The 27,252-nt window shown below is 46.9% G+C and overlaps 2 protein-coding genes and 1 long non-coding RNA gene across 4 annotated transcripts in view; 1 reads left to right on the top strand and 2 right to left on the bottom strand.

Annotated features, from left to right (window-relative positions):
- Nucleotides 1-37: 37 nt before the first annotated feature.
- LOC124964045 (uncharacterized) lies at nucleotides 38-7,511 on the bottom strand. Of its 2 annotated transcripts, none has more exons than XR_007104888.1 (3): nucleotides 6,300-7,511; nucleotides 4,612-5,541; nucleotides 38-3,150 (listed from the first exon to the last, which is right to left on the bottom strand). It is a non-coding gene; the product is annotated as an uncharacterized LOC124964045 (long non-coding RNA). The 2 variants fall into 2 exon arrangements; XR_007104889.1 differs by having other exon boundaries at nucleotides 6,490-7,511.
- Nucleotides 7,134-10,803, top strand: Chrac1 (chromatin accessibility complex subunit 1). Its single transcript, XM_047523973.1, has 3 exons — nucleotides 7,134-7,353; nucleotides 9,476-9,602; nucleotides 10,215-10,803. The coding sequence occupies exons 1-3, from the start codon at nucleotides 7,207-7,209 to the stop codon at nucleotides 10,325-10,327; spliced, it is 387 nt and encodes a 128-aa protein (XP_047379929.1). The 5' UTR covers nucleotides 7,134-7,206; the 3' UTR covers nucleotides 10,328-10,803.
- A 3,418-nt stretch (nucleotides 10,804-14,221) lies between these two features.
- Ago2 (argonaute RISC catalytic component 2) overlaps nucleotides 14,222-27,252 on the bottom strand; it is a 98,060-nt gene continuing 85,029 nt past the window's right edge. The window contains exons 17-19 of the mRNA XM_047540087.1: nucleotides 27,129-27,230; nucleotides 25,818-26,017; nucleotides 14,222-25,623 (exon numbers count right to left, since the gene is read on the bottom strand). Coding sequence (XP_047396043.1) covers nucleotides 25,515-25,623; nucleotides 25,818-26,017; nucleotides 27,129-27,230 — 411 coding nt within the window. The 3' untranslated portion in view covers nucleotides 14,222-25,514. The remainder of the gene's footprint in view (nucleotides 25,624-25,817; nucleotides 26,018-27,128; nucleotides 27,231-27,252) is intronic.

The following is a 27,252-nucleotide window of genomic DNA, read 5'->3' as shown; positions in this document are numbered from 1 at the left end:
GCCACGGTGTGGCTCTGGGGCCCTCAGAGCCCGCCCCTGACATACTGGGACTATAAGTGTGTGCTGCCCTGGCTCAAATTATTATTATTTTTTTTTGCAGTGCTGGGGATCGAACCCAGGACCTTGTGCATGCAAGGCAAGCACTCTACCGACTGAGCTATCTCCCCAGCCCCTAAGGGTACCAGGGCCACTCAATGGGGAAAGGACAGTCTTTTCAGTTTGAGAAAACTGGATATCCACATGCAAAAGAATGAAGCTGAACTCTTGCCTTAAACCATATGCAAATATTAGGTCAAAATGGATGGAAGAGCTAAGTGTGAGTCCTAATATTTTAAAAACTCTTAGAAGAAAACATGGGGTAGGGCTGAGGTGGCTCAGTGGCAGAGCACTTGCCTAGCATGTGTGAGGCAATGGGTTTGATTCTCAGCACCACATACAAAAAAAGGTCCAACTAAAAACATATATTTTTTAAAAAACTGAAAAAAAAAATGTAGGGCTGAAGCTTCACAACACTGTCATCAGAAATGTTTTTTGGACATGACACCAAAGGCACAGGCAAAGGAAAACCAGACAGAGTGACTTGATGAGGACATTTTAAAACTTGAATATGAAAGAAACTGTGCACAAAGTAAGAAGGCAACTGCAGATGGGAGGGAACACCTGCCAACCGCGAGAAATAGGCTGCAAGCAGGCAGTTTAAGAGACATTTGTACTTCTACATTCACAGCAGCCCTACACAGTAGCCTTGAGGTGACTGATGGGGAAATGGGCGGCAGGACATGGTCTGTGCACACAGGGGGAGGCCACACAGCCTCCAGCCTCGGGAGATTCTGACCATGCTGCGGCACAAGATCCTGAGGACACGCGCCGAGTGAAAGAAGCCAGGCACAGGACGAACTCTGCGTGACCTCAACTGCCACCAGCTGCCAAGAGGTGTGGAATTCACAGGGACACAAAATAGAGGTGTGGCAGCGGCTGGGGAGGAGATGCATGGTGGCAATCTTGGATGACGGTGTGAACGCACTCAGTGTCTCTGAACTATACACTTCAGAGGTTCAAACGGGGTCATATCTCAGAGGCGGAGCGCCTGCCCAGTAAACTCAAGGTCAAGGGTTCAATCCCTGGTATCACCCCCAACCCAACATTCAAAAATAGCTAAAATGGTAAATTTTATGTTCTATGTAGTTTATCATATTAAATTTTTTTTTGGTATCAACCCCAGGGCCTCATGCACGCAAGTTAAGTACACTACCCCTGAGAGGGGCTTGCTAAATTGCCTATGCTGGCCTCAGTTGTGATCCTCCTGCCTCAACCTCGAGGAGCTGTGTACAATAGTGTACATGTTAAGAACCCTGTCAACACTTGCTGCTCTCCTGCAGCTGTCCCACTAAGCCACCCTGGTCCCAAGGTTCTGTGGAGTCTGGCTCCCACTGACCTCTCCCCTGGGCCCACACTGCTGCTTCCCCACTCCTCCTAGCTGCCAGGTGCCCCCAACCAACATGAAGACCTGCAGTGGTCTCAAGTGCCTGCCTGTTGGCAGTCATCATGACAGAGGGCTCTACTACTCCTCATTATCTCTGTATTTAGGCCATTAATTTGATAGCCTGGCATAATTTTATTTTTACAATTTATATAATCATATTCTATGAGTTAAATAAGCATTATTATTAAATATTTATAAGCACTTCCAGCCAAGAAATGCATAGTAAGCTGTGGGTTCAGCTCTTGAAGTCTTCCTTCCTCTGTCCATTCCGTGCATTCCAATCTCCCTAGTCATTCCTTAAGTCCTGTGTCTGGGGCTTTAACAGGCAAGAGTTCACAGAAGCACCTCGACAATGCTAGGGAGCAGATGCTAAGCCCATCCTTTCCCACACCTCAATTTGAATTTATAAGTGAAATCTCTGAAGTTTTAAATGCCGGCAACTTTAGCAAGTAATCAGCTATTGCTTTGACATCCCTGCCTTAACCCTGCTGCACACCTCTCTCAATAGGGACCAGATATCCTTTGATGGCCAGCTCAAGGGATAAATCTTGACTGGTATAAGCCAGCTCCAGGGGAATCTCATTCCCTTTGGCCAGTGACTGGAATCAGGGTGAGCTGATGACCCGATTCTTACAAATAAGGTGTGTAAAACTACTAAGAGAAATTGTCCCTTCCTCAGGAAAAAGACAAAACTTTGAGGTCCAATGAGGAAAGTCTTTTGCTATTGCCTTTTCCTCTCGCTCCTAATGTATTCACAAAGTCTGGAAGAGCAGCAGTCATTTTGGAACCATGAGGCTTAAAACCAACATGCCAAAAACACAAAGCAAAAGGATGAAAAGGCCCAGAGTCTTTGCTGATATCCTTGTTGCAGCAATTCCTGATTTGGCTTCTATAGCTCCAGAAGTGGCCACAGCCACTCAGTATGTAAGCATGACAGAACAAGCACTGGCATGGCACCCGAGAGGGGCTGGAAAGGCTGACGCTCCTAAACAGGGTCTTGCCACTTCTTCAAAGAGCTCTTGTGAAGGTGTCCTGTTGCAAGACTCCTTGTCTTTTAAGTCTTCAAACTTGTTCTTTCCAAGTTCCTGGACCTTTAACGGACTGTTAGCTCTTGTCCCTGAGTTGAAACTGTACCCTAGCTTCCCTTCCACCTCACCTGGGGGGATTTCCTTCCACCTCCACTTCAGGCATGCTCTGGAGGAGTTAGGTCATAGCACGTCCCTTGCCAGCATATTTACGAAACAGCCTGTTAACCAGGTCTGCATTTTTCTTCCTCACTTTACTGCCCAGAGAGAATCCCTAGCAGGTCCAGAGTTTTAAGGGGATGGAATGGGAAGAGGTGCTGTAGAGTCTGAGCCACACGCTTGTGGAACTTTGTGCTCCTGGGACCTGCTCAATCAAGGCTGATTTTCCCATTGATGATGGGGTATGGTGTGTGGCTCAGTGGTTCAGATCATGCTGAGTTCTGCTCAATGCTCAGTTCAGTCTCATATTCTGGCATTTGGCTTCTGCCAATGCCCAGCGGCAACCATGAAGTTGTTGGTCAAACAGAGCATACTTCTTGCAGAAGAGGCCATATCTTTGCTCAAAACCCCTCGGAACTTATGGTGTGACTCTCAAATTGGGACATGTATGGTCACCCTGAACATCACAGGAACTGGTGTTATCTGGTAAACAGGTAAGAACAGCACACTCAGATGTGGTCTACATTGTCTCCAGATGTCAAAGAAAACCACCATGCAGGACACTCAAGTCCAGATCTCGCTCCACATTAGCTGGGCAAACTGTACCATCCCTATCTGCTAGAGCTAGTACTGAATCTAGAACCTTAGGTAGGTCTACTATCTTAAGAGATTCAGCCTGATCCAATATTGTGCTCCAGACTGACTCCATTTGAACCCACTTCCCATACACTCCCCAGGTTCCTTCTGGTAACAAAGGGTCACAGTTTTTTCAGTGAGTGAACTATTTACCACAATACCCTCTGCAGGTGTCTCCCACAGGCATTGTGGGATGTGGCAAAAGGACAGGAGCTGGGAGGAGGCAGCCTTGAGGAGACAGCATGCCCTAGCCAGGTGGACTCCAGGGAGGTCAGTAAGAGGACCTCCCGCAAGGAAAGGCTCCTGCTTCAGATGGTGGGAGGCAGTCACCACTTCTCAAGACAAAGTGGCTCACAGGGACTGGGGTTAAAGGTTCTCAGACTTACTGTATCCTCCCAACACTCCTTAGTCTCATGCTTAGGACCCTATCCTTCCCAGTCAATAGCCTGACTTCACATAAAACTGTGAATTTCTGCTGTAAATATGGATCAGGCAGGATCAAAGGCCAGCATGACCTACAGCCTTATCAGCTCAAAGGCTAAGATAATATAAGAGAATCTCCTTGGGTCCTCAGGGAAACTGGTTCTCTAAGTTTGATCTGACATCTTAAATCCTGAGTTTTAACTTTCTGAAATCTCTCTGCTGCAATCAGAAGTCAGCCCATCCCACAAGTCTGTGGTCACCATTCCCACTGTGATGATCACCGCCTCAGTCTTGCCTTCAACAGACATACCATCCAATGACTGGCAATCATTTAAATAACTATTTTTCCAGGGCTCACTCTAGTGAGACCATCCCCAGCCTCCTGTGTGTGTGTGTGTGTGTGTGCGTGCATGTGCATGCATACATGTACCCATGCAAGCTTTTAGGATCACTCCAGGAATTAAGCACACACATTCAGCATTCAGCCAGAAAGGCAGAAACCTCTCCATGTATTTCAAATAGGGATTTAAAGCCAAGAAATGTTTCCAAGGATGCTGGAAGAGCTGGAAAGGCTGTAGGGAGGACAGGAAAGTGTGGGGCACCCAAGGGAGAAGATGCTACCTGGAGGTCAGAAATGGGTACTGCCCCTGGCCTGGAACTTAGTAGCCTACAAAGCTCAAGCTGGTGGCATTCACTGTAACCCCCTGCAGTCAGTACCTGTGCCAGTGCCCTCACCAGCAGATAAAACAGTGCTCCCTCCTTCCTCCCCTCCCATAGCCTCTTGGAAACCAGCAGGCAGGGGATTTCCAGAGTGTCTCCCAGAGTGTCATCAGGTCCCTTCTAGCACAAATGAGAATGGTGCAGAGGCATCAGAGAACAACATACCTCTCTGGGAGGTGGAGAGACAGGAGCTAGCAGAACGCAGAGCTATCAACAGATGACCAACTCGTGTGACTCTCCAGTGCAGGGATGTTGCCAAGCATTGCAGTCCACTTCTATCCTCTTAGGTTTGAAGTTCATTTCTTTCTTTTAAATGTTGGCTTGGTCCCTTCTTGTCCATCTTTGCTCCTCTCTCTGGTTCCCAAATGATTAATGCCTGTGAATATTACCTGTCACCTCTAAACCTGAACTTCTCATCCCTCTACTTGAGTTCTTTTAGTTATCTTGTCTCCAGACACTTTCTTCCTGTTTTCTTTCCTCATCTTAATCCATCCTACCCTCAAACACACGAAAAAAACAAGTCATACAAAAAATAACCAAGGAACAACACATTTAGAAACTTAAAAATAAGTCAGCATGTTTGCTTATTTCTTGTGTGAAGCAAAGGGCCTTACTGTGTATCTTGTTATCTGTTGAGCAGTTCTCTATGTCTTTTGTGAAGGTCCAGGGCTTCCCCACTTAGAGGAAAGAAGCTCCTCTGCCAAGAGCTGAACCCTGAGGTGGAAACCCAGAAAGCTGGCTATGTGTGGGGTACAGTGTCATTCAGTCATTACCACTTAGGCTTCTAAAATGGATCTGCTCCCTTTCTTCACACCTCTTGGTGGTTTCCACTGCTCTCAGAATGAAAGCCAAGCTCACCCAGCTGCCTGAGCTGACCCACCTGCCTTGCTCACATCTCTCATGCTTTCTTCCTCACTCAATGAGCTCCCTTGACACTGGCCTGTTCCTCAAATTGCCAAGGCATCTTTCTCCTGGGGTGTTCTCCAGGCTGTCTCGTTCAGAAAACTCATTTTTTCCTAGCTTTTTGCATGGCTGGCTCCTTTTGTTTTCCTTGTAGTGCTTACCACTGGATGTGGGGATCCTCTCTGACACTTCCTGTGTGGAGGAGAGAAGGGTTAACTGCTGGAGGAGGATGTTGGCGTTTTTTCTATTACCCAAAACACTTATCTACTCAACACACACACAAGAGCCAATACTCTTTTAAAAGGAGAGGGGACTTGATGGGTCTGGCCTCTTACAACAACTCACCAAACTCTCCTTTATTTATAATATACAGGTAAAGGAGGCCAGGACTGGGAGGCGCTTCTGTGATGGACAGGATAAGGGTGGAGTTAGGGAAGCCATTCTCTTAGGGGGAAAATTCCAGGAGACAGGGAACCACTCCCACACAGCACCACATGCTTCTGATTCTGCTAAATAAGGATGGCTTCCCACAACTGGAGATGTTTTTACTTTTAAGTGTGCCTCAGGACTGAAAGGAAGTGCCATGAGAGCAGGGACCATGACTGTCTTACTCGCTGGCTATATACTTTTGCCTAACATTGATTGACATGTATCCATGGGTTCTACATTCATTGCTTCAATCAACCTTGTACAGAAAATATTCAGAAAAATAGAGAAAAAATTTTTTGTCATTAGTCCCCAAAGAAGACAGCATAACAAGCGCTCACAGAAGATGTGTTATGCAGTATTGTTAAGTACTCTAGAGATGATTAAAATACTGTGTAAGGGAGGATGCGCACAGATCTTTTCTATGAGGGACTTGAGCATCTGCAGACCCAAGTATTTTTTTGGGGGAGTGTTGGAACCAACTCCCCCGAAGATACTGAGGGATAACTGTATTGTGTGCTTACTTATCTGGGCCAGAACTTGAGGTCACAATGGCAAAGAAGGCACTAAAACTTGATATGCTTCAGGCCAAACCACTGACAAATTTGCTCCGCCCATGGGTTCCTGAGTAAATGGACCCACCATTCTTTCACTCATTCCACATCACGTCCGCAAGTGTTGTGGCTGTTCTTAATATCAGATCTCGATTCCTACCACTTCTGATGATCCTTCCACCTTACTCTTCCAAGGGCCTCCCCAAACAGAATTCTACCGTGTCCGGGTGCGACCTGATCTGGCGCCGCTACCTCCTGCCCTTTTTTTTAGCCGGGTCCGCCACAGACACACTGGCTCCTGATCTCTTGCCTGCGTGGTAGTAATGCTCTTCTACTGGTCTTCTGCTTCCACCCTATGCTCCCACCGGTTCACAATCAGTGACCAGAGGGATCTTTTTAAAACTTGAGACACGGCTCATCGTTTCTTCTTCCACCACCACCTGTTGTTTTTGGAATACACTCCACGCGGACGCAGCTCCCAGCTCCCCACAGTGGTCTCTCCTTGACCTTTCCTAGGAGGCTAATCCCGGCGGACCTCAGGGCCTCTGCGCCTGTTTCCCGGGACAGCTCCTCGGTGTCCTACATGACTTCGTCTTCCCTTAGGTGCTGCCTACCAGACAGCAAGTGCACGTGCACATGCGCCGTCTTCCCTGTACCACGTGGCCAGTAGGCGACGCCTCCCGCAGGCACCTCAGCCCCTGTGCACAGCAGGCGCTAGGCACCCCGGCGCACGGGACGGCGCGGCAGCTCTGCGCAGGCGCGGCGCGCGGGGCATCATGGGCCGCCCGCTCCGACTACAACTCCCAGAGACTACAACTTCCAGGGGGCAGCGGGGTGCTGGCCCGCGCAGGCCGCCGAGTTGCGCGGCAGCGGAAAGATGGCGGACGTGGCCGTGGGCAAGGACAAGTGCGGGGAGCAGCGGCTCGTGTCGCTGCCTCTGTCCCGCATCCGGGTCATCATGAAGAGCTCCCCCGAGGTGTCCAGCATCAACCAGGAGGCGCTGGTGCTCACGGCCAAGGCCACGGTGAGGCGGCCCGCGCGCCGGGAGGAGTGGAATGAGGGGCGGGCGTGGGCGCCCTGAACCGCCCGCCCCGCCGGGCCCCGCGGCACTTCCGGGTCTCCTGCGGCCTTAGTCTCTCGCGCCCCGCTTCCGGCCCTCGCCAGCGCGCGCTCCAGCGCCTGAGCCGTCCCGCCATCCTCTGCGTGCCCTCGCCCCGCCCCTGGCCGCTCCCGTCGTCCCCCGCGCTCCTGCTCGCACCGCCCCCTTCGGTTCCCGTCGTGCCATGCGCTCCCGCGCCCTCCGCGCCTTTCCCACTGTCCACACTTTCCTCATTTCACGGTGCTGAGCCCGACGCGCGGGCGGGCGCGGGTGTCCACCGTTCCCTCGCCGAACCGCAAAGACTTGGGTCCCTTTTTCCCCTGCCCGCCTGCTTGGCGGCGCGGGACCGAGATGTGTGCGGCTCACCCTGCCCCTCCTGTTTGGATGAGCGCCGACCACAGCCTTCCTGGGCCGAGACTGGGCCGTGTTTAAGTCGCAGTTAATCGCTCCAACTTCCTCTAGCTAGTTCCCAGCCCTGCTAGTTCAGTGCATGGTTTCTGACGGTGAAGGTGGGCCGCGGCCAAGGGAAGCGGGAGGTCAGGAATTTTTCCGTGTCTTGCCAGAGCCATGCGTTTTTAGAGCTCAGCAAAATAGTCGTCCCTTTGTGTTCTTGTGATGGATCTCAAGACCAGATACCGGAGTCCTGGGTGCTCGGCTCCCTGTAGGAAGTGGTGTAGTATTCACATAAAATGGAATCACTTCCTTCTGTATACTCTGAATCACGTGTAAATCAGGGCAACTGCGATTGCATGTTCCGGTGAGATCTTGGGACTTTCATGTCTTCCTCTGCAGTTTCCTTGTCAGTAATAAGGAACTAAGTTATACAGGCACCTCTTTAATTCCTTTCTAACTGGACTGATGGATTAGTCTGACCTTTGAGGAAAAAAGTCTCAAGTTTAGGTTGTTGTTTTAGGATGGTTTGAGAATTGTGGGTCAGTTCCCAGCATACAAGAGGTGTTTGAGCAACACAGGTTATGTCCATTTTTAGCTTCAGGTATTTGATTCCGTAGGGTGAACCATCTTTGAACAAGGGATTCAAATAGAAGATTAAAAATATGTTCCTAATGTACAACTGTAAGAATGGGATCCTAATTAGAATGTTATAGTACGTGTATGTATAATGTCAAAATACATTCATATATATATGTGAGTGTATATATATATAATATATATATATCAACAAAGGCATGGTGGCACTCAACTATAATCTCAGTACTCCCAAATCTGAGGCAGGAGAATGGCAAATTCAAACCAGCCTGGGCAATTCAGTGAGACACCTTCCCAAAATAAAAAGGGCTGGGGGTGTAGCTCAGTGGAGAACTTTGCCCAGCAGGTGCACAGCCCAGGGTTCAATCCCCAGTAGTGGTGGGGGAAAGAAAAGCCTGCCTTCCTAAGACAGATAAATATTTTTTGGCTATTTTAGGAAATGAACCCAGGACTTACTGCATGCTAGACAAGCACTGTACCCTGCGTAGAGTTTTCGAGTGGTCTTTTGCTACCTATTTTTACTGTAGAGATTGGTTATTAAACATTTATGATTGTTTTCAATCATTTGTAAGTATTATTCATAAGTTACACATCTATGCTAGACTCTGGAACTGCCTGCCTCCCTTCTAACTTCGACATACCTTGCTTTCTGACTTCATGTTTCTCCTTTCTCCTGTAAAGTGATTTCCTGTAATTTCAAGGAAACAAGATAATAGGAAGTCCTAATGTAATTTTAAACTTAATGTAAACTTATAAACTTAATGTACTTTTAGCCGGGCACAGTGACATGGCTGTAATCCCAGCAGCTTGGGAGGCTGAGGTAGGAAGTTCGTGAGTTCAAAGCCAGCCTCAGCAAAAGCAAAGTGCTAAGCAACTCAGACCCCGCCTCTCAGTAAAATACAAAATACGGCTGGGGATGTGGCTCGATGGTTGAGTGCCCAAGTTCACTACCCCTGTACCCCAAAACTACAATAAAAATAAACAAATTTAATGTAATTTTTAAAAATTAGTCCTATGGTTTTCAAAGCCCACCTTTCAAATGACTTTCATTTTCTTTTAGGAGCTCTTTGTTCAGTACCTAGCCACCTATTCCTACAGACATGGCAGTGGAAGAGAAAAGAAAGCCCTGACTTACAGTGATTTAGCCAATACTGCAGCGGAATCGGACACTTTCCAGTTTCTCGCAGGTACTTAGTCTTTGAAACATTTTGGTTAAAGGATCCCTAATAATTAAAATTTTTAACCCTGGTTCTTCTTGCAGTGAATTAGATCCCTTGGTGCTCTCTTCAGGTGCCACAGTTCACCATGACCTGGCACAGGGAGATATTTCTAGTCCTTTATGTTTGAAGACTAGAAATTTTGTTATGAAATTTGTAGCCCACCTAGAACAGTAATAAAGTCAATAAATGGGGAACATGGTTTGCTGGGTAGATCCCAAACCCCTGCCACTGAAGGGAACTCAGAGTGGGTCTACTTGACCCACAGAACAGAAACTAGTGCTTGCTTCTATGAAACAGGGCCCCAGCTAAAAGGAGCTTGAGTTTGCCCTTGGTCCATTTCAGGTAGGTTGGCAGGGTTGCTCATAACACCAGAATACAGAAGCATATGGTTTGCTGCTGGTGGAGTGGGGACAGGCCTAGAGCATCAGTTAGACAATGCTGGCTTCCCTGGTAGTTTCAGCTTGTTTTGGAACCTGTTCTAGAGGTCAAAATAGGAACCAGTTTGTTTGGTTTCAGTTTGTACTGTTATATTTATAGTTTATCATAACCAGTTGCTGATGTCAGCTTTATGTTTTTAAGATATATTACCAAAGAAGATCTTAGCTAGTAAGTACCTGAAAATGCTTAAAGAGAAGAAGGAAGCGGATGAGGATGGGGATGATGGGAGTGACGATGATGAAGCAGAGTCCTAAACCAAGGAAGAACGCGTCTAGAAATCGCCTGGCAGGACCTTCCTGAGAGCCCTGTTGCTCTGAAGCAATCACGTCACCATGTGGCCTTGGTCTCCTTTTCCAGAAACTTCCAGTACAGCATATTCCTTCATGGCTAAGACTGAGCATCTCCTGCATCTACACCATAAAGAGCCGAAGGGAAAGTAGTGCCACTGCAGTTTGACGGGTTACCCTGCAGCTGACACCTTTGAACTTGCAGATAGATTCTGACAAGCTTCTGGATAAGCTATGGATTTATATGTGATTTATATTCTGAAATTTGTTCTTAAAAGAACTGTGTTTAGTTTCAGCTAAATACGTAGTTTAATAGGTCATATGTTGCCTTTCAGTTTATGTATTTTTTAAAAATTTGACTATTTGTTCAAATTTTATTTTTTTATTGTAAAGAAATATACTTTTTCTTTTCTATTAAAGATCTGTACATATTTTTACAGTCACATGCTTTGTGGAACTAGTTTTAGGATCCTTTTGTTCTAATCTTTTGCTTACTACCTGAGAGTTTTGTAAAACATAAAATCAAGCATTTCTTTTGGGGGCTTTATCTTAGCCATGGCTATGTACTTGGCATATACCAAGACCTGGTATTGATCCCCAGCACCAAAAAACAAAAGCCCAATTTTATTCCTAAAGGAAAGCTCCCAGATTATCAAATGAAATGCAGAAATACTGCCTTTGCCTACATCTGGTAAAATCACCCTTTTTAGTTTCAAGTCTGTGAATTTTGACAAATGTATGATTTGGGGGGGTGTTCGTTTGCTGTGTTCTGTTTAAGACAGAGTCTCATGTTGCCCAGGCTGGCCTCAAATTCGGCCTCCCTAGTAGCTACAACTATGGACACCTACCACTGTGCCAGCCACAAATGCAGATTTGTAGCCGATTGATTCACAGGACAGTTCTGCAACCCAAAGGTTACCCTATGCTGCCTATAGTTGGTCTATCCCCAACCCTCTGGCAATAGCTGACATTTTTCTGTTTCTCTTGTTTTTTTAAAAAATACTTTAAAGTATTTAAAAATTCACTTCTGGTGAGTTTTGAGTTTTAAACTGATGTAACCATGTAACCATCACAGTTAAGACACAATAATTCTGTCACCCTCTGGACAATACTCTCCTGGTCATTTCCACCACTTTACCCTGGCAACCTCTGAGTTGTTTTCAGTTGTAGTAGCATGAGCCAGCAAACTTTCTGGAAAGAGCTGAATACAAATATTTTAAGCTTTCTGGTCTATGTAATCTCTAGCAACTGCTCAGCTCTGCCATTGTAGTAGGAAAACAGCCATAGATGAGTAAAAGGTAAAAGAATGAGCATGGAGGTATTTATGGGCCCTGGAAATTTGAATTTTCTATAACTTTCATGGGTCATGAAATATTGATTTTCTTTAACCAGGTTAAAAAAAATGTAGGCTGGGCGTGGTGGTGCATGCCTGTAGTCCCTGTGGCTCAAGAGGCTGAGGCAGGAGGATCATGAGTTCAAAGCCAGCCTCAGCAACTTAGTGAGGCCCTAAGGAACTCAGTGAGACACTGTCTCTAAATAAAATACAAAAAGGTCTGGGGATGTGGCTCAGTGGTTAAGTGCCCCTGGATTCACTCTCCAGTAGCAGAAAAAAAAAAAAAAAAAAAAAAAGTAAATACTTAACTCACATACTGTATAAAAATGGGACTGAATTTGGCCCACAAACCAGTTTGTTGACTCATAATTAGAATCAAGGCATGAAGCATGAGTTTGGCATTTTTGTATTTAGGAGCATCTGAGATTCATCAGTGGTTGCAAATATTAGCTGTCCATTCCTTTTTTATTGCTGAGTAGGATTCTACTGTATGGTTAGACCAGTTAATCCATTCTCCAGGTACATGGATAATACTCCACTTAGATTATTTCCAGTTTTGGCGGCTATGAATGAATCCCTATGGGCATTTGTGAACAGCTTTTATATGAACAGAGGATTTAATTTCAGGAGTGCAAGTGTATACTAAGCAGTAAGAAATGCCACACTTCTGTGAAGTGGCTGTACCATTTTTTTGTTCCCACCAGCAGTTGGTGAGTTCTAGTTGTTTTCATCCTCTGCAAAACTTAGTATCAGTTTTTGTTGAGTTTTGTATATCCTGAATACAAATCCTTTGCCAGAAGTGTGATTTGTAAACACTGTCTTTTAGCCTGTGGCTTGGCTTGCTATGTCAGTCCAGTTGATTAGTTTTAGTCTTTTATGATCAGAACATCCTTTTCTTGTCCAATCTAAAAACTCATTGCTAGACCCAGTCAAGGAAGGCCTCCTATGTCAGCCTCTGAAGCACTATGCATGGCTCTGAGCCTGTGCCTAGTAGTTTGAGCACTCCCCAGGAAAAACACTAACTGGTTTCCCTGTGTGACCAGCTGAAACATACTTAACCACAAGCACGCCAGACCCACTTGCTTAGGAAGCACCACGTGCTGGATGGTTATTAACAGCTTCCTAACTGGTTTCCTCACCATCTCTACGGCCTCCCTCCTCCTATCAAAGCAATTTAATGAAGATTAATATCCTTTTTTCATAAGTGGTGGAATGGAATTGAAATCCCAGACTAGACTTTTCATTGGACTCTGCAGCTTAAAAAGTAACATTTTCACACTGGGGAAGATTCTCATTTTAACATTCAAGCCCATGAGCCTGCTCTCATACTCTATTCTAATACTTTCCTCTGTTGACTCATTTCCTGCTGATACGGGCTTTTCCTATATAGAACAAAAATGTCCTCATTTCAAGGAGCTGCTGTTCTTCGGAATCCATTCCTAATTCACTCAACACTAACCATCATGCATTGCTTTCACATTTAGGTCTCTCCAGTCAGATTGTGACTGCTTCTGGATGTTCAATAAATGACAGTGAACAGGTTTTAGCAGGCCAGGCTGTAGTAAGTACATTGTAGATCTCTTACTAGTTTGAGTATTCTTTGGATTTTGATGAGCATGTTCCAGGGCCAGTGGGCACAAAGGTATTTTGTGATTTTCTTCTTTTGGGTGGTACTAGGGATACTCTACCACTGGGCTATGTCCCTAGACCTTTTTATTTTGAGACAGGATCTGACTAAGTTGTCCAGGCTGGACTCCAACTTGTGATCCTCCTGCCACAACCTCCTGAGTCGCTCGGATTACAGATGTGCACCACCATGCCCAGATACAGTTTTGTAGTAGTGGTACAGGGTTCTAGATACATTAAGAAATCACTACATCTTAATTTGTTTAGAAAAAAAAAAATACGGGAGCAAGAGACCAGAATGTTAAGAGTAATTACCTCAACAATGGATTGTGGCAGCTCAAATGACAAAACATGGCCTGCTTTAGCCACGCGTACGTTCTAGGGATTTTCAGCTGTTGGCTTTCTTGATCCCACCCTCCTTTCCTTTCCCAGCACCCCCTATTCTTTCAGTACAGATGGCAGAAGTCAAAAAACAGCCCAGAGAGCGAGCACCGGGAGTTTCAGAGCAGAGGGAGGTGAACTTGCCAGGGAGAGGGAGTGAAGGGGCTGACCAGGCCGTGAGCAAGGACATGGCCAGCTTGGGCTCCCACGGAATAAGGAGCTCAGTGTTGCTCGTGACAGCTCCACCGACCGGCCTTCCACGTGGTCCTTTCTCCCTGGCTGCTGGCCTCGGAACACCGAGGTCCTGCACGCCACATTGACTCTCAGTGCCGTCCCCTGCTTCCCCAAGACTCGGGTCCTCAGGCGATGCCTGGCTCGGAACCGCCCCAATGTGCTGTGGAAGAGGGCTCTGGACTTCATTCCTGGAGGCCTGTGTCCACCTGGAAACTGGACTTGAACCCGTGTGTGACAGTGTCCAAAGGCAGTTTTTTGAGTAACTGGAGACCTTTGTTAGAGGCAGCTGTAAATACGAGGAATTTTATTTTGTTTTTTTGTTTTTTGTTTTTTTTTTTTGCTGACATACTATGAGGCAAAACAAAATCGACACCATACAAAATAACTTTATAAAATATCATTCACATCATATTTTATCAGATTTACAGCATTCTGTGCATGTTAGGGGTTATGTAAGGAGGTGAAAAAACACTATGCCAAACTTTTAATATTAGTTTATATACACACAGTAAGAAACAAAACAAGTAACTGTTAGGTTTTCCATGAATTTATTGCAAAAATAGTGCAAACTAATTAACCTAGTAAGCTGTAAAAACAAACTTGAAAGGACCCAGCTCAGCTTAACACAGTAGGCGCTCAGTGTCTCAGCATTTAGCTCCCTTCACCAGCTGGTCTTGTCCATCCAGACCACCCCCACCATCGCTCGGGGTGAGTGCTGAGGAATGAAGAAGGGCACAGGCTGGCTCTTCAGAGGCCAGGCTGACCAGCTGCTGCCGTCAGCAGCACTGTGGGTCACACGCTTGCCCAGTGGCAACTCTGTGAGGTCTGTGTTGAAAAACTAAAATGCCATGGTTTTCAACTTTGAGCTCAGAAATAAGGTGTCCAACTGCTGATGACATGGAGAAGGGAATTGAGAGCAGCGTGAACAGAAAGGATCCGCAACATCTCTGTCTGCTACATGTAGCACCCTTTCCTCAGGTGTCTGGGCAACCTCTGAATCAGACATTGCAGTGCATCAAAAAGGATACTATACCTCAGCAAGAGTAACTCTGAATTTTCTTTGAACAGTCTATTGGGGTCCAGAAAGCATATATCTAAACAAAATAACCAAAGCAAGACAAAATGCTACATGTAAAAGCTAAAGAAACAAAATGCAGCATATGCAGGTTCTTTTTCTTGAGGTACCTATATAGATTTTAATCACCACCCCCCAGAGTACTCTTGTCAGGGGAAAACGAAATGCTTCCTGGCGAGCCAATTGTAGGGCATTTATTATTACCGAGAAAGTGCAACAACGCTGATCTTTATATGCAGCATACTAAAGGATGATTAACTCTTTATAAAATATAGCTTATGTATCAACCTGATGGAAGTTAAAAAATTAAAAACATTTAAACTAGAATTATTATTATTATTATTTTTTTTTTACGATCCTACAGCAAAAAGCCTCCCAAATCAACTTTCAAAGTTTTGCCACTAAGGAATGTTGGTTCTCTTGTAAAATTCAGAGATCTCCTTAAAATAGTAAAACTATATACTACAGGAAAGATCCCTAACTTTTATTTCTTATTGGTATAAAATCAAATTCTTAAGACTCCAAAATATTGTGTTACCTCCAAAGAATTAAGTTAAAAAAGATTGCCATAGTAGGAAAAGTCTAGAATTGTAAACCGCCAAATATAAAAGTGTGGAAAGTCACCAATCTCCTATCTGATTTTCTTACCCGTCAGGAAGCCGTCCTAAGCTGTGGAAACCCGCCTCTAGACAGCCACGAGCCCACCCCTCCTCTGCTCCTGGTCATCAGCACCGGCACTGGTTGGGCCAGGAGAGATGGACCAGCAGAGCCCATCTGCCATCTGCTGCTCATGAAGAAGCTCTGGTAGAGTACGCCAGAGGAGGGGGGCATGAATGGCTACAACAGCAATGAAGAAAGTACTTAAGGATTTTTTTTTTTTGGCCGCCCCTTCATTGGCACAGAAAATGGAAGTGATAGTTACAAATATATGCATAGAAGAGTTTGGAATTTGTAAAATGGTAAGTTTGCTTTTAGACATAATTTTTTCCTTTCCACAAGAGGGTAGTTGGGGTTCTGATATACTGCAGCAGTTGGCTGGGAATCTATCAAATTCCATGGCCACTTGGGCTCTTCTCCCCCTCTGCAATGTAAAATGCTTAATTCTACACTGATTTTTTTCAAATGCATTAGGGTTCAACATAAAAGGCACAAAATAAATAAAAATATTATTAAATAAACGGAAACTATGATTTCAAGTTTCATGTGGAGTTAACATCTCACTGTTTGGTTACTTTTTCCAATTTAATTTGACAGACTTAGTAATAGCACCCAACTGTTTAACTGAGGTAGATCCACATTGTAAAGAAAGCTGGGTCCCCTCCATTTTATCTCTAAATTGAATCATGCTTTTACAAAACATAAATTCATTTCCGTCGTATGCAGAAGCAATGACAGGTGGCACTGTCTGCAGGAAGCTTACAACATGCGCAGGTTTGCAAGTAAGACCCACACCCAAATCGTGCTCTCCAGTAGCATGACTAAATCTCAGACTGGAGGGGAAATAAATCAAACATTTTAAGCAACCCTGAAAAAGTCTCTAGACTTTCAAACAGGTCTTCTGACTGACTGACTGCCACAGACATGCACAATGGTCCATTTTCATCAAGCAAGGGCAAGAGCCAAGCCAGACCGGGGGTGGGGGCGGGGGGTAATTACTGGATGCTTCCCTTTTTAACTTAGAAAAAAATTGTTTACTTATGATCTAATGTCTTGATTGGAACAGTTTAAACTCACTCTACTATTTTGCATACTCTGAAACTTACAAATTTAGTATCTGATTAAGGCTTAATTTAAAGTGGCATTACCACCTAGCATCACGCAAGCACTGGACATCCTGACACACAGAATGGCATCAAAACCAAAGATAATGACATGAAGCCTCAGATTGGATTTAGCAGGTACTATAATTTTATAATTAATTATACAATCCATGTAGCAAATTAAGAATCATACAGAGAGGCCAACGTATATAAATAACGGTTTTGTACAGGAACTGTCAATTTACAAACAGCACTGCATGGTCTCCACGTCGCAAGCACGAGACATTTTCACACAGATCCGCGTGCAGGTACCACCAAGTCCAGGGACAACACATGGAGTGCCACCTGAAATGAGGCCCTTTAGCTGCTCAACTTCTTAGAAAACAGTAAACTTCAAATGGTCATAATACATTTTGATTCAAAATGTCTTCTAAAATGTCTTATTATGGGGTAAAATTAAGAAGGGGCAAGATCCATCATGGGACTTTTGAATTCATTTTTGGTTCTTTTTCAATTATTTTATAAAAATAAAATAAAACTAGAAAAATTGATAAAATAAGGGTTAAAACCCCTCAATACATATTAGGCAAGTAATCTTGAAGTGTACCGGAGGTAAGAAAAGTCTGGATTTAGATACTACATTCTCTTCTTGTATTTAATGAGCCATTAGCCACTTTGCTACACAGAAACTTACAATTATTCTCTTAAAACTTTTTAAAAAATAAAAAACTCACTTGCCTCTACAGTTATAAAACATGAATTCATACCTTTAACAACTATATTAAAATCCACTATCAAACTTAGGACTTGAATTTCAATTTAATGCTAATTAAACTACATACTTTAGGATCTTAGTCACGTGTGTCTATTTGGCTTTGAAGAGGAACCAAAGCTGTTAATGAATCATCCCTCTGCAGCCAGTGACTCTGCCAAGGGAAAGGCCTTTTCCATATATTTTAAAAATAAACACAATGGAGTATTTCTCCAATTAAAACCAACAAGATCATCCCTTGACAGGGAGGGTGGTTTCCAATCAGACCACTGACCAAGAAGCTGCTCAATACCTGGCTTGGAAAAGCTAGAGATGAAACTGCATGTGAAAGCAGAGTCCTGTGTGCACAGCTCGTGACACCAGGCCAAGTAAATGGTGTCCCCGCAAGTCACGAAACAGCCAACAACAAGGTAAGAACAGAAGGACCGAAGAGCACCTTACATCTGAGGACTTCACACACGTTCACAACACGATTCCCACTCCTTTTTTTTTTTAAACGATCTACGTCCATTACAACGGATATTCTTGCTGAGTCACTAAGGGAACAAGACCATCAGGCTTTGCTGATGGTCATGGTCAAGGCCTGACTAAGAGGTGGTCTTGCATCAGTCTCCTGAAACCCCAGCAGAGGTGTGCTCCTCAGAGGGTAGCAGATGCGAGGGAGGGATGGTGCCTGGACCACCTGTGGGCCACATGCAGCGAAGCCAGCCCGCATCAGTTTGCAGGCAGGAGCGGAGGGTGGCAGGGAGTGGCAGCTGACTTGTAGGATGACTCGGGCTTGCTTCCACTTAAAACCCTGCCCAGCGCCGTTCTAAAACGACACTGAGGACCAGATTTCAAAGGCACAGAGTCTGGGACTGAGTCTCCAGACTCAGGTGGAGACCGGAGGAAGACCTGGGGCTACCCGCCTCTCAGGGTGGGGGCCTGCCCCACCCCACCCTTGAGACTGTTCTCACAATCTCCAGGGTGCCCAGGGGCCTCGGTCCTGTGCGCACAGCTGGCTCTGCCAGGCAGTCTGCATCACAGCCCTGCCCGCCACCGGTGAGTGGCGCAGGTATTCTTGGGATCAACTCACTAGTTTTAAGGACCTTGAAATTACAGAAAGAACAGAATGGGAAATCAATATTTGGTGTTTTAGCTTTAACTCCGAACTATCTAAATCCAAGGAGGTTTTAAATAGGGGATAATTCAGCCTCCTTCCACACATCCTCCCCGCCAAAGGGAGAGGGACAATGGGAGGACCTACCCTCAGTCACACCACCAAGGGCTCCAGAGACCCAACATGTCTGAATTTCTCACCACAACCAAGAAGAAAAGTGCCAGCAAAAGCACCCAGTGATCTTCAGTGCCTTCCTTCTGAATAAGCTTTCCCACACACCCCGAGCCGGAGAAATCACCTCTGCCTACTAGAGACGGTGCAGGGGCAAGGCAGATCCGAGGGCAGTGGGGGCCTGGTGCTGCACGGTTTTCTCAAATGCCCAGCACCGGACTCTGGCTGAAAACCCAAGGCCAACAAGGAGTCAAGCAGCCAAGGAGGCAAGTCAGGGACATCACAGGCACCCGACCTTCCTGGGGTAGAGAACAATGTGATGGCAGAATTCAAACATTCTTAGACTGTGAAGAAGGGCACTTGGCTCTTTCAGAATCAAAGCACGCCACATGGCATGAACCCCATCCCAACCCAAACCACAGTGTTACAGGCAACTTCTCCAGGGAACGGTATATCAGACGGCTAGGGCCAAAGCCACAGGGAGCACAGAGCCACCTCCACACACCATACGCCTACACTGGTGAACTGTCACCTGTCCCTTAAGAATTCCAAAGCCAAATAATTGGGGGAGGGGTCTGGAGTGACTGCCAAGCTCCAAGACCAGAGGAACATGAGAAACCTACAGAAAGACGGGAGGCGGGCCGGGGGGATGCTGGCAGATCCACGGTGCAGGGTGTGGGGATGACGCTTCTGACAGCCAAGTGGATGATCACGTGTGGGCTGGTCAGCGGCACTGGCTCTCCCAGGCCAGACTTCCTGCAAGGTATGACCCCCAGGGTGGCTGGCAGGACCTTCCACTCAAGCTATGGTCTTCAAATGACCCAGGGTTGTAACAGATCATTTTGCTTTTAACCTTTAGTTCCTTTTTAAATAGGGAGTGACAGTAACTCAGATCAAAATCAAAGGTCAATCATGCCTGCCCTCTTTTGAAACCCTGCAACTATCTCAAAGGTGTCTCTTACGTGAGAGTCGGTGTTAAAGCACCTTCGTGATTTTAGAGAGTGGGTAGAAAGGGAGAGGAAAGCAGAGAAAGCCGTAGTTAACCCATTTAGAAGCAAGCAGAACACAAGTGCCTCTTGCATTCAACAGGAAAGCCCAGGCAGGCAGAGCGAGGCGCTCCCAGCTCCACACTCGCGCCCTGCGGAGGCGCTCCCGACCGCCTGGCGGAAGGCACTCTGACTGCGCAGGGAGCCCCTCCTTTCCTTTGCGCCTGGCCTCCCAGAGCGCTCGACCCTCACAGCTGGACAGCACTGAGTTGTCCCTGGTCCACTGCCACAGCAGAGGAGGGGCTGCCCTGGTCACAGTATGGCACACACTTTTTCAAGCCAGAACTGAACAGAGAGATGTTCCAAATTCAGTTTATTCAGGCAACATTTTGGCTATTTTCAGTGTGGACAGCTACGCTTAAGAGCAAATAAGAATCTTGAGATTTCAGAGGTAGCTTTTTATCTGTATCTGTTTGTTTTAACTAAAAGGTATTCAGAAACCACCTTCTGTTAGTGACTTGGCTAAGTCAATACATTCACTTGAGACAATAAAATGGCAGGACATAACCACAGAAGCAAAGTTGGGGCAACGTGATGGCACTGATCTCACACACACACACACACACACACACACACACACACGACCCGTATGGGTTTAAAAGCTTCTTTCTGTATCTGATACTGGGTAGCCTGACCACAAACAGAGTTAAACATGGCAGCTGGAACACATCCCTTGGATCCAGCAGAACACAAGGTATATGAGCAAACACTGGGCTTCAGTTCTCTCTGGCATTTATGGGTGCAGCCACAAATGACAGTCTGACATGACAGTGACCTTGTGACTTTAAACTGACAGCTGGCCAAAGAGATGTAAGACAGGCCCCCAAGGTCTGTTAACATGGGCCACGCAGACGCTTCTGCCCAAAGGCTGGATGGAACTACAAGAAGCATTCTCGGGAGCCATGGCAAATGCAAGGAATTGGACAGACCAAGAGGTTTCCCAAAGGTGTACAGTCAGTCCTGTAAGTTTGACTCTGCAGACATCAGAAGAGCAGATGGAAACTTCCTGTCAGAGACACAAGCAAAGGAGGGTCGTCTGTCCTTCACGAAGGGTCAAGACACGAGGCTGAGGAGCAGGAAGCGGGCCGAGGCGAGCCTGCACTACGCTCAGGCGCAACGCTGAAGCGCAAGGCAGCAGCACGGAAGCCAAGCAGCTCCTGTCTTCTCATCATTTTCGCCACAGTGAGTCTATTTACAGTCGTTTCAAACAATTACAGGATGCAAAGGTGACACGATAAAAAGAAGTTGTCAAAAAATCAGTGCAATTACTTTGAGCTGAAAAATTTTCCTTACAAAAGCATCAACATGCATGTAACAGGGACACCCCCGTGACAGAGTCACACGTGCACCGTGTTCACATGGAAACACGTCACAGCAGTGAGACTGCTGGCACAGCAGCTGGAGAGGGGATGGGGCTTGAAGTATAAATAAAACATGTGCATTCTGCAGGTGAGGCATGTGAACGCTGGCGAGTGTCTGTCTCTACTTATACATTCCTTTTCTCATGAGCACAAGAGATGAGTCAGAGAGGTCACAGGAGAGCTTCTTATGGCTTGTCGGGGCCACCAGGATTGTCCACTGTCTGATTAGGTCAACATCTAAAGCGCCTAACGGAACGTCCATAGGTGCAGGAAAATGCCCGTGAGAGATCCTTGTAACTGTCTGCCAGATGAGATGCACTGAAAGACCCACCCGGTTCCCGAGGCCCTGGCAACAAGCTGAGTGCTACCAGGACCCTGGGCAGCCAGGAGAGGCCACCAGCCCCCAGAGGCCCCTGACCCTCTGGTGTCCCACTGCATGATGCATGGCTGGTCTGCCCTTGACATATTGTATCAAATATATAATTTGACTGAAAAACTGCCTTGTAAAAATAAAAATTTAAACCACCCGGCAGATCAATGTGAAAGCACACAGCTGCGTATATTAAAAAAACAATTCATCCAGAAAAACTACATTTGTGGCTTTCAAAAATAAAATCATCCAGCAAACTTGAAGGTAAACATTAGGTCATTTATAAAAATTGGGGAAAATCATTTCTACCATATCATCAGGTACCATGCACTGGAATACCCACATTGGCCAAATCAAACCAGAGCAGAAAGGAAAAAAATAAATAGCAACATTTGCATTTAACAACAATAAAAACAACATACAACAATAAAATTCCCCCAAATCCTGAATCCCACTGCAGGGACTGAACCTAAATGATCATTCTAATGAGCACTCAATAAAGGGGTAAACAGGAACAGCACTGTTCAGGCCACTGTACACAAGCCGAGCTCACTCCCTGCTGGCAGCCACACCCACCAGGGGGTGGGTGGGGGCAGGAAGATGGCCTGGAGCCTCTGAGTCTGGGCCAGGATACTGCCTGGCCAAAGCAGCCTGATCTGGAGAAGACCAAGCAGACCCTAGAATGGATGTCAGAAAGTTTACACGCAGACTTCTCCAGACAGGAAACCCAGGCCAAGAGCAAGCAACCCCTTTCTAAAAATCACCGACACACCCAGTCTTACAAAATTTTTCCGAGCTAGGAAGCTGAGCTCACAACACCCAGGTGACAGGATGGGGTCTTTGCTGATGTTACAGGGGTTCTCCTTTAAATTCTCCCCTGGGCCTGGCATCGCTTAGTTATCACAGAAAGGAGCTGCTGAGTCTAAGGGACAGTGGTAAATGGGAGTTCACTAATGATTTTAAGAAATGAGTATTTTGAAGTACACTAGGAAGAGTCCCAGTAAGAATCATTATTAATTGGTAGGCCTCTTTTAAAGAGATGAGAGAAATCCCAGTTTTTCTTTTAGATGAATCCAGATTTCCACATTGTCATCTTCACATTCAGTTTGCTTAAAGCAAGGCACACCTTACTTAACAGTGGGGTGGGGACAAAGCCAGTGAGTGGCCAGCCCTCAAATGTGAACATGAGCACAGGAGCCCGGGGAGGAAGCAGCCATCCGGGAGCCCGAGCAGTGGCGGCACCTCCTGGTCTCCATGAGCGAGCGGGGTTGGCGCACTACTGCACTCGAGGCTCTGCACTGTCTCAAAATGTATGCTGATAATGGGGTTATCAAACAATTATTTACCTGAGAAATTGTGACTACAGCCATTTAAGTTCTGAATCATCAGACATGTACAAAGGGATGCAGCTGACAAATGGGGACATTTGGTCTGTTAATGTTTTTAGTATTAAAAGTTTTACAAAACAAGCACAGGGCTATAAAAAAGTACCCTTCTTCAAAGAAAACTTATCCTTCAAAGTGATCAAAACTAAACTAGAAACAAAACAAAACAAAACCAGGTCTGATTTCCGGCCAGCCTGCACTCTCCTCGCACCTCCTGGCTTGGCTGAGCAGGAGCTCCCTGCAGGTGCCTGGGCGCCTCAGAATGCCTCCCCAGCTCCTCTAGAGCTGCAAGTGACAGCTTAGAATGCAGATGTCCCGCTGCTCCCCAGAACTGGATCCAGGAGGTCTGTAGCTGGCTCGGTACCTGCATTTGAATAAGACCCACCATTCCCTGACACTGAGATCCTGTCACAGGGGTAGAGAAACGCCTTGGGTAACGTGGTTCCAGATGGCTCTAAGAATGGCTGAAACTAAATTTCAGATTCTAAAAATTCACTAGCCAAGAGTCCCTCTTCAGCTTCAGTGTGCCCGGTGAGCTCAGCTCAGTGTATTTGTGTCCTTCGGGAAGCAGGAAAAAGTGCCATTTGCCAATAAGACAACAGGCAGCTGTAGTGCTTCTTAGAGCGGAGGCTGCTGTCACTTAAAACAGTAAAAGAAAGATACAGCAAGAAAAGACTAATGTCATTAGTAAGAGACCCACATGCACACACAGACACACCCCCCACTGAGTACACATCTTCACAGACCACAGCCACCGGTCACTGCCGCCAGCCCAGGCCCAGGGTCAGGATGCTCTGCCAGGGGCTCACCAACACTCCCAACACCCTGGAGAGAAGGGCGGGGGCAGACAGGTGCCTACTCCAGCACGAGGCACCACCTTTGGGACCCTCACTCCACCGCAGTGCCAGAGGTAACGTCACATAGGGATGGGGAAGGGACATCAGCAGGGAGGAAACCTGCAGGGCACAAAGCAGCACAGGGGAGGCTCGCCCCCTTCCTTAAGGTCCACACGGAGCACGGGTATGAGTCTCAGTTGCGCACGAGGACAACAGGCCCATTCAGCACAAACAGCCATGTCTGCTGTCACCTTCAAAGCCGTCTGTGGTGTCGCTCTTAGTGCAATGGTTTCTAGATTGGCAAACCCACATCTGGGGACCTGGATGCAAATCCCAACAGAGCGCTCTGTGCCCTCTGCTGGCCTCGCCACGGGCGACCCCCCCAGGGCAGGTTCCACTGCCCCGACTGCAGCCAGGAGAGCTACTGGCAGCAGCTTTCTGTCTCAGTGCATAGATCCTATGAAACTCGCCTACCAAGACTGCACGCCGGGAGAAGTGCACTCTGACAGGTGAACGTGTTTCCCAGCGATGGAAGAATAAATAGACTCCGTTTGTGCTTCATCGGCTGAGCAGCACACTGGGGAGGAGGCAGAGGGAGTGGCGAGTGACTGGTGGACACGCAGTCCCTTCCCGAGGTACAGGCCACACAGTCCACACTGGGGGCAGATGGCTGTCACATGGAGTCAGTTGCATATTCCTGTACTTAAGCACTAAGAGCCACAAGAGGTGGCCTGTCTCTAGGCTCTAACACTCCTGATACGCAAAACAGGTCACAAGAAGCACCCCGTAGTCAACAAAAGGAAAACAGCATCTACCTATCACATTAATACTGCAAACCAGATATATATATTCTTCTCTTACATTAAAGACATAACAGTGAAAAAGGATTGTACTGTATTTATCACCACAGACCCGTATTCTTTAGAAACTTTGGAAAATAAACATCACAGTCCTATAGGACAAATCTTATGATTAGACTGTCGGTATATTGTCTTTCTTCTCTTTTTAAATAAATTGTTATTAAAATGGCACTTGTCTGCCAATCTCTCTGGACATGTCACTGCTGTAAACACATGTGGCCCTTCTTCTGCCACTGCTCCTCAGCTCACACTGTGAGAGGCAGGCAGTGGCAGAGTGAGACACACCTGTGGACTCTGCGCATGGTCAACTGCCCTTGGGGCCGGAGCTCGTGCAGCCAGGCCACAGGCACACCACGCCACTTGGAAATCAACTTCAGTGACAACATCAGAATGTTCAAGGCTTTAAAACCACAATGTTTTGTGTTGCTTTCACTCTCAGAGAACATTCACAGCTAGTTTGAGCCCATCAATTTCATAGAGAATTATGTGTTAAAAACAAGTAAATTGAATGACCAAATAAATTAAAAAATGTTTTAAAGCCCTGAGTTCATAGACTGGTTTTAGGAGATTTTTAGGAAACACGGGACTCTATTTTAATAAGCAGCTTATAGATTTTGGCAAACCATATTTCCTACGACAGTGGGGTCTCATACAGGTCTGCAGTTCAAAATCCAAGTTTGAAATCTGGGACGGAAGGCAATCTGGAAAATGGAGAATCTGGTAAAATCAATGACGTCTCATGTTCGATGCTGGCTGTCACGGAAGGGCTGGGCGTCTGTTGGTCTGAGTGTAGCTGGTCTCATGTGAATCCAACTTGGTACACAATCGCTAAACACTAGAACACGTCAAGCAAAGTACATGGTGCGCAGCGTGTCCTGATGGACCTGGACGGCCTTGGCCAGGGCTTGATGGTCTCGCCCATTGCTCTGCCCAGAGGTATGGCTTCCCTCAGCACTGCAGGGACAGACACAGGGAAGGAGAGAGAACACAGCCGTTACTAGACAGACACCTGGGGAGGGGGGCAGCGTGCATAGTGCATGAGTGGCTGCAAGGCTGCCACGTTCAGGGACCTGTGTGCCTGGTGGGCACAGGCAGTGGCAGGAGTCCCTATCAGAAGCAGTCCCTGCCCCAACAGGCACGAGACTCACCTATCGTGTTCTTTGTCCACCAGGTGGTACCTGGCCCGGAAGGCCACCAGGTGAGCATAATAGGCTGGCGCCGGGATAGACACAGAGCGTGTGCAGCGCACGTATGTGTGACACAGCTGGTAGGTGAGAATCTGCAGCTCGTCGGAAGAGAAACGATTGTCATCCCAGAGGACGTGGTAGTGGGAAGGCCTGCTTGTCCCCTGGAAGCAGATCAGAGGATGAGATAAGCCAGATGCATTGCGAGATCTCTCCACAGAACACTGCAACCATGCTCGAAGACAGAGACCATCCCAGGACTGTCCAGGGACACGGGGTGTGCCTGGGACACGGGGTAGCAACACTGGCTCCCTGGGCTCCCTGCAAACAGCCTCCACATCTCACCAGAAGTCTCCTCATTAGAAAGTTCCTGAGCAGAAAAGCCAAAGAGGCCTGAAAGTGAGGGTTCCCTTACCAGGAGGGAAACTAGAAGGAGGGGCAGGCAGCAGAGGAATGGCTCAGAAACAACGTGCCTTTACAGAGCAAGCTGCCCAGAGGGGCTGTGGGGGACCATAGGGGGCAGGCGATCTGCACCAGGAACTCGCAGAAAAACCTTTATGCTCTCTACCTTTATTATGTTTTTTTTTTTTTTTTTTTCTTCCTTTCCTTGTGAACAACGCTTCAAATGTGTAAAAATACCCTTAGTTCTCAGGTCTACCCAAATGGCCATGGCCCTAGGCTGCAGTCCTCAATGGACATGGTGGCACTTTGGTGGCCACATGCATGTGTGGTACCCTTGGCCAGATACAGGTCTCCTCCCTGAAGGAGCCTGATGGGGTCACAAGGAGATGGCAACTGCATCTCCTGGTGCTGACACTCACCTCGAGCCTGCCCAGCAGCAAGCCTGCGTGGAGGGGACTGCAAGGCTGGCCGGCCAGGGCTGCCTCTCCAGGCACCCCTACTGAAGCAGCTTCCTGGTGGCCTAGTGAACACTCAGGTCTCATTTTCTAGCTCACTAAGCTCCAGCCACAATACACCCTTTGTCCCCCTCAAGTACCCTGGCACTCACTGCTCCTTCTGTCTGGACCTCACCTCATCCACACTGGAACTTAACTGGGGAGGCCCTGGTGGCCACTCCACATGGTCTAACCCAGCACCTCAGTGGTTCTTTCCTTCCAAGTATCTGACATGGCCACAGTCTCCTGGGTCCCAGATTAGCCACCCATCTCTCCTAGTCAGAGTATGAGCTGCAGGTCAGGGGCGGGCAGATCCCTGTCTGTGGATGACATTGTAGCCGATGCCTCAGACTACGCCAATGGGGCCCTCCATTCTCACCTGGATGCCGGCGTGACTACACAGGTAGAAGTCAAACTCGGTTGGATGGGTGATTTTCGTGTCCACAGTTGTGCCTGCTGGAATGTTCCCACTCTTCCCAACCTGTAGCAACATAAGAGCCTCA

The sequence above is a fragment of the Sciurus carolinensis genome, chromosome 1 (assembly GCF_902686445.1).
Source record: "Sciurus carolinensis chromosome 1, mSciCar1.2, whole genome shotgun sequence".
NCBI classification, from domain to species: domain Eukaryota; kingdom Metazoa; phylum Chordata; class Mammalia; order Rodentia; family Sciuridae; genus Sciurus; species Sciurus carolinensis.
The sequence above is the reverse complement of the archived record's forward strand: the minus strand, read 5'-3'. Positions and strand labels throughout refer to the sequence as shown.